The sequence below is a fragment of the Protomyctophum parallelum genome (assembly GCF_964188405.1).
Source record: "Protomyctophum parallelum genome assembly, chromosome: 9".
Classification (NCBI taxonomy): Eukaryota; Metazoa; Chordata; class Actinopteri; order Myctophiformes; family Myctophidae; genus Protomyctophum; species Protomyctophum parallelum.
This window is the reverse complement of record NC_139706.1, coordinates 32,478,486-32,492,017: the sequence shown is the minus strand read 5'-3', so window position 1 is coordinate 32,492,017 and position 13,532 is coordinate 32,478,486. Positions and strand designations below refer to the sequence as shown.

Genomic DNA, 13,532 nt, shown 5'->3' with positions numbered 1-13,532 from the left:
GGAGGTAATCGCTGGTTGCCAATGCCAGCTCCCTCCATTCTCAATGAGACAGAGCTGAGTTGCCACTGTACTGGCAGAAAATAGCAGATGCGTTGTGAGATTGTTAAATCTGCTATTTTTTGCACAATGTTCCCCTCCAGAGTAGGGATGCTGAGGTTCAAAGTGGTTAATCACAACTTTGCAACTGAGGGTTTATGACCGAGTGGTAAATGATTCCAAGCGGCTGATGGGCGCCTTGGTTGGAGCTGTTATGATGAATCATCCTCAGCGTGCATGCCATCGGGGTCGTAACCAAGCCACCAGTGATTAATGGAGATTAAAGGGACGCTGTCACGCTGTTGCCGTGTGCATCTCTGTTCATTGTGGATGGTTGTTGTCATAGTATACTCTACAGTGGTGGTTCCCAAATGATGTGGCAGCGAGGCACGCTGGTGTGCTGTGCGACAAGTCAGGTGTGGCTTAAGGGTTTTGTGACAATTACATGTTATTACTGCAATATAACTGGCGTTATGAGTTGTTGTTGTTGTTTGCTATCAGTACTTTTCCCCCAGTAGCCTACATACTACAGTACAACATTCTATAGCTAAACTAATTGGTAATGGTAATTAGTAATTTTATTTTCGACAAAATATATATTTTCTGAATTCAATACCACTATTACGTAAACTCACTATGGCACGACCTCTGAGGGTAGCAGTTATAAATCTGGAAGTAAGTTTTCACATTCACTGATTCCGCAACACAGGGGATTGATGAGTGACGTCACAACTTCGCTCCTCTATAGAGATCATATATTGGAAATCCTGATAATTACTCTTTAGCATTAATTTGTTAGCCTTTTCTTCAACTCTCTGATGTTTTATCCGATCCCCCTGTTCTCTGCAGACGTGAACAGCTGGTTGGTGACCTTCGGCTTCCAGCTGTACAACGTCATCCCCGGCTACCGCAAACCCGCCACCAACGCCATGGAGCCCTCGTATGAGCTGGTGCGCACTCAGATCAAGACCCAGGAGTGGGATAGCACCAAGGTAAGAGCCCTTGTATGAGCTGGTGCGCAGTCAGATCAAGACCCAGGAGTGGGATAGCACCAAGGTAAGAGCCCTTGTATGAGCTGGTGCGCAGTCAGATCAAGACCCAGGAGTGGGATAGCACCCCGGTGCCCGAACCCCTCCCCCCCCCCCCCCCCCTCCTCTCTCTCTCTCTCTCAGACACCCTCTCCCCACCTGTCAGATCATCCTCCTCAGCCTCTGGCCTTCCACCCTCCTCCGTCCATTAGCAGTCAGAAAAGCACTGCATGGCCAGAATCCCAGAAGATGCCGCCGGCTATCACTGCCAAATCATGGCCCATTGAGCCAGACCCCTGCATGCTCCCGGTCTTCAGCCTGGGGGGAACGGGGGTCAGGCTAAACAGCTCTTGTAATTGTCCTGCCATTAGGGAAATTCACTCTCCATTCTCTCTACCACTGGCCATTGATTTCATCTCATTCTTACACCCCGGGCCAGGGTCTGAGAGGGAGCAGACATGCTCTGATTCCTGCGTTTATCAGCCCTTTTAAGTCGCCTCCAACTCACCTGAATTATTGAAGAGGTTGCTGATGTTATCTTGGGTTGGGTTACAACCAGAGAATGCCACCCATCAGGCAAGCTGATGGGTGGCTGGACTAGAGTCATGTCAGGAGCCTGTAAGGCTGTCATAGCTATTGAAAAAAGGTGAATATGATCATGTGGAAGCCCTAACAATAATAATAATAATAATATAATGATGATACCTCCACAGTATCCTACAGCACCTGTATGCCCCTGCCACATATGTCAGAGTTTTATTTATTGATTTCAGTTCTGCATTTAATATAATTACGCCCCATCAAACTACCGGTATTCGATAAACTCTTGGCCTTGGGTATCAATCACTCTCTTTGTCTCTGGATTTGAGACTTTCTGTCAAACCGGAAGCAATTGGTAAAGATTGGCAACATGCTTTCTCAATCCATGACTCTAAACACTGGGGCGCCCCAGGGCTGTGTTCTCTCAGCCCTCCTCTTTGCACTTTATACCAATGGCTTTATTTCACATTCTCAATTTGTTTCATTTATTAAATATGCAGATGACACAACTGTTGTTGGTTATATTAAAAATGGTGACGAATCAGCCTACAGGGCCGAGGTGGCAGCCCCCGTAGACTGGTGCACTCGAATAACCTTATTCTAAACCTGGCTAAGACCAAATAAATGATCCGGAAAAACGAGATTATGCCCCCATCCCTGGTTATCGATGACCAGCCTGTTGAAAGGGTCGACAGTTTTAAATTCCTTGGCACCACTATATGCTGCTGAAACATGAAGTGGAGGCTGTCAAATCACGCAATTTCCTTCTGCCCATTGCGTGGCACACAAACACACACACACACACACACACACACACACACACACACACACACACACACACACACACACACACACACACACACACACACACACACACACACACACACATACACATACACATACACACACACATACACATACACACACACACACACACACATACACATACACATACACATACACATACACACACATACACACACACACACACACATTGTGCATTGCCAGATTTACACTGACTATTTTTTAAATCCTGTTGTTTACCCGCAACCTGCTGTCGCATATTGCCCTTAAGGTGTCTTACTGGTCATGAATGTAAATGCATTCATTGTATCGTTGCAAAAGGTAAAGTCGCTGCCTAGAGTTTGTTTAACGGCATGCATGTTGTGTGATTGCAGACCTTAATGATAACAGCTGGCTACTTACGCAACTTAATGGAACATATAATGATTCACCTGCTCTCAACTGTACTTTGCATGCATCGGGAGGCAAAGTGTTACTCGAGGCACTACAGCCCACCATGGTCGATTATACAGGACATGAAACACTTTGGAATTGAGGGATGTTTCCTTTGCCTGTCTTGAAAACCACAGGTCATCTATGAAGCATGAAGCCGTATTAGCTGAGATACCAGCTACCTCCCACTCGCCGAGATGCACTGCTACAAAAATGTTCCTGTTTTTTTTTAATCCCATCGTCTGTCTCCTATTCCATAGGGAATAGCTGAGCTCACCCCAGGTGAAAGGCAGAAAGGAACCACAGTGCAGGAAGAATCTAATGGAATTCAAAGGCATTCTCACTATTTCCATTTCAAATGCTTCCTCCATGTGACATGCATGGGAGTGGAAGGGCTTGGAATAAATTCAATAATGTATTTGAGGTCGGCTCTCACAGATCCCACAGAAATCCGGCAACAACATCCTGGCAAATCATCAACACTCGTAAATGCCAGAAAGACATTTATCATCGGACATTTTTAGCCCATTGTCAAAATCAATTAATGTTTTTAATAGCTGGGCATGTTGCCGTTGGCAAGGCCGCTCACCTTAGGGTTAACTAGAAATGCACTCTGTCGAGATGCCAACTGGCGTCTTGCACACAAGTATAGGCGATATATGGCCATGAGGTGCGCTCACCACTGCTGGTACGACTGCTGCTCTTAGTCCTAAAGCTCTCTGCTGCTGTCTGGGTACGACTGCTGCTCTGAGTCCTAGAGCTCTCTGTTGTCTGTCTGGGTACGACTGCTGCTCTGAGTCCTAGAGCTCTCTGTTGTCTGTCTGGGTACGACTGCTGCTCTGAGTCCTAGAGCTCTCTGTTGTCTGGGTACGACTGCTGCTCTGAGTCCTAGAGCTCTCTGCCAACCTCTCCACATGTTCGGACTAACGGACTAACTTCGGATCTATGGGCAGTCCCCGGGTATGACTGCTGCTTTGAGTCTTAGAGCTCTCTGCTATTCTAAATCCTGTAGACTCATTATTGACATTATACCAACCTTGAAACGTACCTTGGTTACATCACCAAGAATGGTGGTCCCTTATTGGCTGTTGGAGGACACTGACAAAATATATGGCGTTTTTCAGTGATGAATTATCTGCAGAATTCTTGACTGAGCACAAGAACTGTCAGCAAATGAAAGCCAAACATGAAGAGATGGGATTCAGACCATTTTAGGTTTCCTTGTATTTACTTGTAAACCTTTTACAGATGGCCAAAGGATCCTTTGCACAGTTGCCAGTTTGACCAGTAAACCCAGGAGCTACGGTAATAATATTGTGTTTCAATTAGGTGTTACTGTCTGCCAGCATGGGCAGCTCCTGTCCAGTAGTAATGCTGCTGTCAAAGGTTTATTTTACATTTACAAGCCCAGCCTCAAGTATATTCAAGAGTACTAGAGTCATGATGGAGCACAGCTACTCTGAATTGAGTCTTTAAATAGAAATTCTAGCCTAGATCTTGAGGTTTTACCCACATTTGTTGGACAGGTATTTCTTCTTCATTACCTCTGGTGTATTTACTGCGAGAGGAAGCCTGAGATAATTAAATTTGAAATCGCAGATCAGTATAGTTTTTATCCTGTGTGCAAGACATTGTATGAATTATGTATAGAACCCCTGGTTTCTGAAATAATGTGTATGTGTCAAAATGTCCTTTCCAAACACAGCACTTTGGGGCCATATATAACGCTGCACCAGTGTGTACCACAGACAGACAACGCAGCTTAAGTAAACGTAGAATTCTTTGAAGCATAAATATAGATCGTAAACTGCAGACACACAATATGTCTTAAACACTTTGCATTTCTTTTTTTGTTGTTGTTTGTGTGTGTGGAGTGACAAGAGAGAAAACACGCCCGCCCATCTCCTTTCATTTAGGCTCCTATTACAAACAACATTCGCTGTCAGAGACGCACGCGAGATTGAAAAACGTGGCGAGGGAGCAGACAGATGAGCTTTGCGGTCCACCAGGTTTGATTGTGAGCGGCGCTGTGGGCTGATTGCAGCACGGCCGGCCCACGCCCACGCGAACGGAGCCTCGGCCAGGGAGTCCCGGGGGGCTGTTTCAGCAAAGTGGAGCACGCCACGCGGCCGGCCGGGCGCCTGTCCCCTCGCACCACCCTCACACACACACATGCACGCCGCCCTGGGGACAGCTGACCGGGGTCACAGCTCTGGCACGTACGGGTAAACAAACGCACCGTGGTGTGGTGTGAAGTGTCCCCGGGGGGCCATTTTGATTCTCCTAGTGGGTGACTGGGTGGCTCAGCCGGGGACGAGCCAGGCCCAGAGCTGTCACAGATCTGTGGATGGGGTAGATTCTGTTGCTGTCGGGCAGGAACCTCTTATCTCCATTTTCCATGTTTTGAGTTTATTCATAAATGAATGCCTTACTTGATCACACTAACAGCGTCACACAAAAGTAGCTGATGCAAGCTCGAAATGCGACGCGAAGCGACGTGGTTCGAGCTTGTGGATCTGCTACTTTTAATACTTTTGAATTTGAATACTGAAAAGTAACAGTTCCGGACGTTTCCACCCGACAGAGACGATATAGGAGGCTGCCAGGCTGGTCACCGCAGCCAACTGGCTCCACCAGTCTCCCACCTCCGCTCACGTCTCTCTCCTGTGCCCCGGATCACCCCTTCATATGGCGCCGACCTCAAACCGAATTAGAAACTGTCACCGGGATGCCGGACACAGTTGACGAGTTCCTCAGGACACTTGACACTTGGTGGCTTATCGCAGCTTGTTCTTCTGCCTCAGACCCGTCTCGCTCGGCGCCTCGGTTGGCTCATATCCATCCCATATCACCACCCCCGTCCCTTCAATGTTTACTTATTTTCCTTCCCGAGCAGCAGCTCTTGTCAAGTAATATTAGGGCAGGGGATTAATTCTCTCTGAAGGGAATGCGCAGCACACTCCATACGAAGCTTTGGTGCCATGAGGAATTACACTGATAGTACATAACCAACTAATTCCTTTTTTCATATATGGCACAGCAGGGCTGTCAGGAGTTAGTAGCTTCACTTTCTCTTTTTAAATATCATATGTGTCAGGAATGATAAGGGACATGTGGATTTTCTGACAAATATTTTCCTGTATATGTTTTATACAGGACATCCACAGCTCACTGATAATATCACTCGGTGAGAAACCTCCTATCTGCATATTTCAACCTTTTGTGTGTTTTATTTTATTTTAATTATTTCAGCTTATGTTCCCATTTAAAATTCAACCCACAGGGAAGAATTAAAGTGGCAGTTTGCAACATTTTGAACCCTAGAGTGGGTTGTCTGAACGCCATTGTTGAACATTTGCATGTACAGTATGTGAGCCCTGACACTGTGTGGGAGTTCAGAATCACTTGGATGCATTCAGGTGTGGATGAATTTGAAACACTGAAGGAAGTAAACACGGGTTGCCTGGACTGGTTTTTAGAATAGGCTACAGATTTACAGTGTAAGGTGCAGGATTTCTCTCATAGAACATATACTGTATAACAGGGGTCCCCAAACTACGGCCCGCGGGCCGTATACGGCCTGCCATGTCATTGTATGTGGCCCGCCTGCCTCAAGCAAAAAAAAAAGGAAAAAGAAAGAATGTTTTTATTTTTATTTTTTTATAGCCAAAATATAAGATTTTATATTTATTTATGCACTCAGGGGGACACTGGGAGGCACTGGGGAGACACTGGGGAGGCACTGGGGAGGCACTCGGGGGGGACACTGGGGAGACACTGGGGAGGCACTGGGGAGACACTGGGGAGGCACTCAGGGAGGCACTGGGGAGGCACTCAGGGGGACACTGGGAGGCACTGGGGAGACACTGGGGAGGCACTGGGGAGACACTGGGGAGGCACTGGAGAGACACTGGGAGGCACTGGGGAGACACTCAGGGGGACACTAGGGAGGCACTCGGGGGGACACTGGAGAGGCACTCAGGGGGACACTGGGGAGGCACTGGGCGACACTGGGGAGGCACTGGGGAGACTCTGGGGAGGCACTCGGGGGGACACTGGGGAGGCACTGGGAGACATTGGGAGGCACTGGGGAGGCACTCAGGGGGACACTGGGGAGGCACTTTGCAGACACTGGGCACAGTGGGCAGACACTGCAGGGCAGACACTGGGGTGGCACTTGGGGAGGCACTGGGGAGGTACTGGACATTTCATATCACACACACGCAATTTATTTCAAGCATGGCGCAGCGCCATGCCAACAACATGCATGCTGCATGTACAGTACATGCACTATGCAGCCCTGTAGTGTTGCATGTACAGTACGTGCACTGGTTATTAATATTTGGTTATGTGTGGCTTTCTGGAAAAAAATAAATGTTTACGTTTAGGCACCCCTGCAATTGTCACACTTATTCTGTTACAAACTGACCCCGGCCCCCATCAGAGAAGGGAAAAGTTACGTGGCCCTCACAGGAAAAAGTTTGGGGACCCCTGCTGTATAATATCGTGATGATGATACCACACTCAGGCTAGATACGTACATCACACTGGACTGGAGATGAAGCCAAGAGTGTAGCAACAGGCACCTTTTGACAGATGGGTTGAGGATACAGTTTTTGGAGGGGGAAAACATTATTACTGAAGGTTGCTTTGCAGAAAGTTTGCACTGACTCCCTGTCATTAGAGTTGACTTAATTAAAAGCACCCTATAGTGTACTCAATACTCATAGTTTCATTGTACAGATATTCTACTGTTAGATGGATGTTAGGTTCTTAGCTTGCTTATGATCCTTGATGACTATTTCTATGTATTTGATGTATTACAATGTGTTGTTCTTGCTTACAATGTGTTGTTCTTGCTTACTGGATTAAGCGTCTGCTAAATGCTTAAATTGTAAATCCTTCTAAATGGTGTTGTATGTGAACCCTAGTGTGGCAATTGTAAGAGCTCAGTGTTTGGTGTAGAGGGGGAAGGTTGTATAAACAAAGCATTCAGTGTGGTATTTCATTATAGTTTGTTCGACATAGTAAAGTGAAAATATGTATAAAATATCACTGTAAAATGAAGTAGTCCAAAAAGATTACAAAAAATAATAAAATACATTAAAGATACAGCACCACCAGTATGGTTGACAATTTATTGTCAACCATACTGTTAAAAAATAATCACACACCTCATTTCACACACGTGTGAAATGACTAGAGGGGCGCTTTTATCATCATACGTCATCTCATTCTCAACCATTGGCACATCTCCCACCAAATCACGCCGCCCAATCACAATTTGCGTCCTCACTTTTGTCTTCAATGTTTGTGTTTACACACTTTTGTCTTCAATGTTTGTGGCAGCGGGGCATAGGAGGGGCTAGCGCCCCTCAAAAATATTACTTATGCTGCGTATCGCTGCTGTCTGTGAAAACCTCGTTATTTTCAGGATTAAAAAATAGCAAAAAATGGAAGCTAAAAACATGGGGCATTGTGACACGTTTGGGCGTGTAGACTTGCTATTTTTCCTACTTTTGTGTCACTGTAGTATGATGAAGTAGTTTGATTTAGAAAAAAAATAACAAGTTAAAATATGGATATAAGAGCATTCTGCCCGACAGCAACGATAATATTCAACTTGATATTAAGATGAGGCATTACCAATGCTGACCTGCTGGTTCTCAGCAAATATGCACAGCTGTCTCATTCACAATCACGGCAAGAGATGGCACACACGTACAGTAAGTGTCACAGCGCTGCATGCCTCCTTCAAGTCCCTCTGCCCCGACATGTGTGCACTGCTGTGTTGTTTATAAATAGGCTGAGTTTGCAGAGCATGGATTACAGTGCCATGTTCCAGTCAGGACTGAGGTGACGGGCAGTCACTGTAGCTGAATACAGTAGCTCTGTACCGTATGTCCATCCAGTGCCGTTTGAGCACAGCACATGCCTTAGACAAGTCAGTGATTGTTTTTTTTTAGCGTTGCTCATTTGAATAATTTAATAGTCACAAATGTGCAGCACGAGACGTTAAGGCTAAAAGTAACAATAATATATTGTTTCTATTGTGGTCCTATATCATATCATCATCATACTATAATTGAGCGAATGTCTGAATGTCTGTCTGTCTGTCTGTCTGTCTGTCAGAAACAAACACTTATCTCCTCATTGCCTGCACCAATCGCTCCCACTTTTCACACAGGCATTGACCATAATAATATAATAATATTTTTCCAATAAGATTAATAATGAATTTATTAGTGAATAAAAAACCGTTTATTTGTCCGTGGTCTATCTCCGACCGAGCCACACTATTAGCACACATCTCTCCATGCCAAAATAAATCTGCACGCTCCCACAATCCAGCTAGGCTACTTTTTACCGATGCAACTGTCATATTTACTGTACAGATATTGTTTTTACATCACCACACGATCATGGAGAATTGTAACTTGAAGAATTGTGTGCCTGTGGAGGGGGTGTGGGACGCATAATTCGATAGGTCACCGTTTGTAGTGTGACGTAGGAAGCGAAACCCAGCCCCGTCGGAGCATCTGTTCTGTGTCCGTGTTGGATGTGAATGACCAGCGACACACAGCCAGGACTGCAGCCGCTCCGAGGACACTGTTTCTGGGCTTATGATCAGTGACACACAGCCAGGACTGCAGCCGCTCCGAGGACACTGTTTCTGGGCTTATGATCAGCGACACACAGCCAGGACTGCAGCCGCTCCGCCGCTATATATAAATGCACCATTTACACTGTCCGCCCCCTCCTCAACCACCTCCTTCGCCGTGCATTACACATGGGCTACATGCACGCTCAAAGCCTGGACACTGACAACGACAGCTTACAGCCCTGCGCGCACCCAGCGTGGCTGCGTGACACACTGAACAGCACGAACACAACGGAATGCTTATCTGTCGGGGTCTCGGGGTGGCCAAATGGAGACGTTTGGAGAAGACAGATCCCGTGCCGTCGGAACAACACAATGACAAAATACATACAGACAGATGCAATGACAACGACACGTTCCTAAATCACACAAAACACCTAATTCTTATCCTGATTATATAAAGAACAAACTACAACTTGCTTTGAAGCCCAAAAAGCCAACCTCCGCGTTCACCGTTTAATAGCTTATATCTCCACGGGCAGCAGACGGTGAGCGGTTAGGGACCGTCTACAAAGTGCAACACCGACCTTGAAAATATTCAATAACTTCCATTTATAGGCAGAATATCACCACCATATTTACATCACACATCAATGGTGTACTTATGATTGTACTACAGCATTTAATTAGCCTATACTTTAGTGCCCAACCCAACTTTCCAAGACCATCTGTAAACAATTCCCCCCCCTATCAGTAATGTGATCTATTACATCACACACTGAACATGATTTGCTGTTTGCATATATTCAGAACGGGTAAGGACTAGTGTATTCAATTCATCGTATAAAAAATATCACAATAACATCAACAAATACAAAAGACTATTTATGTACAAAGGAGAAAAAGGGAAATGTTGGCAGTGAATGACACCTCCTTTCTCTGGGAAAATACATTTACCTACCCTTGTGGTCAATAAAATCAGACACCATACATAATAAAAAATAATCCCTGCACTGACAGCACTAGGTACTCGGAGTTGAAATTCTGGATGCAAAACATGTTTCTTTCTTTCTTTTTTCTTCGCCACTACTTTGTTACACGGCTGTACAGAGCTGAACACCCTTTTCGGCAGTATGGATATACTGTTACAACCCTAAAAGGAGTGGAACAAGTATGTGGCCCTGGGAGACCCCGGTCAATGAAGTATTTAGGGTTTGAGTGGTTAAGTACTAAATGGGCTGGGTCCTGGCCGGGCCACTGACAACACATACAGTACACACCATACCCTGCATGAGCATAGGCCTTCTGCTGATGGATTACTGAGGTCACAATAATAAACCCCCAGAAAACATTTGGTGATGCTGCTGATGTACTGTTTTAATGATGCTTCAAATCTGTGGAATCTCTTCAATTTCTTCAATTCTTATTTTATAAGATGATTTTTATTGTATTGAACAAAGACGTTTTAGTTTTGCTTATTGTACTGTAATCTACTGAACTTAAGGTAGGATCCCTTTATTTCTCCTGGACTGTGTTTCTTGCTCAATGTGCAAGCAGAACAGCTATGTGATCATTGTGACTAACATGAGTTTGTCGTGTGTTTGGCAGTCTGTGCTGGGCGTGCAGTGCGAGGTCCAGAGGCAGCTGAAGGCCTTCGTGAAGCTGGAGCGCTTCGGGCAGATCTACCGGGCCAAGAGTGCCGGCTGTCCGCAACCCGAGGGCAAGACGCTCTTCGCCTCCGGCGGCTCCATCTTCGGCAAGGGTGTGAAGTTCGCCATCCGCGGCGGCCGTGTCAGCACGGACATAATCAGCTCGGCCAGCGAGGACGGGCGGCGCATGGCCGCCGTCCTCAACCACGCCTTCTACCTGGAGGACCTGCACTTCACCGTGGGCGGCATGGACGCCCACTACTTCGTCAAGCTGGGCTCCGTGGAGGCTGACCTGGGCCTCATCGGCATGACGGTGGGGCGCCGCACGCTGGAGACTGGCGTCAACGTGACGGTGACGCAGGTCAACGCCGTCCTCAACGGCAGGACTAGGCGCATCACCGACATCCAGCTGCAGTACGGCTCGCTGTGGCTCAACACGCGCTACGGCAGCACCGTGGATGAGGAGAAGGTCCGCGTGCTGGAGCTGGCCCGACAGAGGGCCGTGGCGCAGGCCTGGTCACGCGAGCGGCAGAGACTGCGGGACGGAGAGGAGAGCTCGCGCACCTGGACCGAAGGGGAGAAGCAGCAGCTGCTGGGCTCGGGGAGAGTCCAGGGCTACGACGGCTACTATGTGGTGTCGGTGGACCAGTACCCGGAGCTGGCGGACAGCGTGAACAACATTCACTTCATGAGACAGAGCGAAATGGGCCGAAGGTGACATGAACATGAGGCCCTGCGGTGAATCGGACTACACACATAGATAGGACAGAAGACATTCTTGCCAAAGACAGTTGCGTACATGACCACTTAACTTGTTTTGTTCTTTTTGACTGTGCTCAACTTGTTTTGTTTTTTTAAATATACCGTAAAAAAAGGAAAAAAAGAGGATAAAACTAAGAGAAAATCTGTGGTTACATTCCGTTGCACTGTATTAACGGAAGAGTGACCTTGTCCTTTTTAAAAGACTCTTTAACAGTCTTTGCTCTCCAAGTGCGGCTGCTAGAGGATGAACATATTGCGATGTCTGTGACTTACGTTGGTGACTCCTGTTCTTTCCCTTGTCCCGGTTGGTGATTCTGTTCAGAGGAATCCTGGAGTTGGTTAAGCGGTATTTGTCCACTGACGCCACTCCGCTGCCAGACGAGTACATTGTGACTCTACGAGCTTGCTCCATTCTGCCTTTTTGCTTCGCCTCAGCCAAGGAGATTCCTTCTCGTTAACTTTTCTTGTACTTGAGAAACAGTCGTAACCCCCATTCGTCGATAAATAATGGACAGAAATCGTCCGTTGGCTGTACAACCCTGGCCGTCAATGTTCCACTGAACTTGTCTAAGCACCTTCATTTCCGTGATGTCTTGTTTGATGTCTTTGTTTTTGTTCTTATTTTTTATTTCATCTTGAAGTGAAAGCTTGATGCTCTGTTGTCTTAGTATGGAAGGCTTTGATGCACCATGACATGTGCATGTGGACTGCCTTCTGTACAAACTAAAAATGAACAAGAAACTCCTTTAATCAAGCTGAAATTGTACGGTAAAGCCAACAAAGGGATTTGTGGTCACATGATATTTTACTTTATGTCTGTTTGTTATTATTTTTGCCATGAATCTGTTTCGCGAGAGGGGAAAAAAAATATGCTGTAACACAAATCTGCCCTCTGCTTTTAATTTGACTGACTGTGGTCAAACAACCTGATTATGACCATAGAGCCAACCCTGTGCTTTTCATTTGACTGTGGTCAAACAACCTGATTATGACGATAGAGCCAACCCTGTAAGAAAATACTGTGGAAACAATGTCTGTATTAAATGACAAAAAAAGGTATTTTATGGGAATGATTTTGAACTACCTTTTAGTTTTGTTTTATAAATAGCTATATGGAATAACAGTATAACAAATGTGAATTAAAAAAAAAAGAAATGTGAACTATTGTCCCTTTTATTGTTAATTGTTGTACTTGAACAATACTTAAGGGTGTGTCGACACGTGGAATAAACTATTGAAAGGTGGTTTAGTTCAAATCAACTATTGTGTTTTTCATTAGTGTAAGGACTACATTTTACCGATCCATGGCAGTCAAGCAATTTATGGGAAATATAACAGATGGCAAACACTGCTTTTATCAATTTTCTCAGTATTACCCACAAAATACAATCAAATAATTTGTTTGGATGAAAGGGTGTTCATAGTGAAAAAGGGGTTTTAAAATCTGAAGAAGCATTACTAAAAACCTACTGTTGTCAACAACTGTGGAAGTACTCAACATCAGTACAACATCGCAACTACAAGTACAAGTTTCTCTATTGATGGGTACTTGAGTTAAAGTACTGGAGCACTGCTTTTAATTGTAAAACAAATGTAATATCAACGCATTGCTGTATTGAAATTTATACAGTTTCATATCAAAGATGTTCCAGACATTTTCCAAAAATATCAACACTATTA

The 13,532-nt window shown here is 45.6% G+C and overlaps 1 protein-coding gene across 2 annotated transcripts in view; it reads left to right on the top strand.

Moving 5' to 3' along the window:
* tenm4 (teneurin transmembrane protein 4) overlaps window positions 1–13,288 on the top strand; it is a 286,524-nt gene extending 273,236 nt beyond the window's left edge. For both annotated transcript variants that reach the window (XM_083772809.1, XM_083772808.1), the window contains 2 exons: window positions 886–1,028; window positions 11,050–13,288. In XM_083772809.1, the coding sequence (XP_083628935.1) occupies window positions 886–1,028; window positions 11,050–11,808 (902 nt within the window). In that variant the 3' untranslated portion in view covers window positions 11,809–13,288. The remainder of the gene's footprint in view (window positions 1–885; window positions 1,029–11,049) is intronic.
* The last annotated feature ends 244 nt before the right edge of the window (window positions 13,289–13,532 follow it).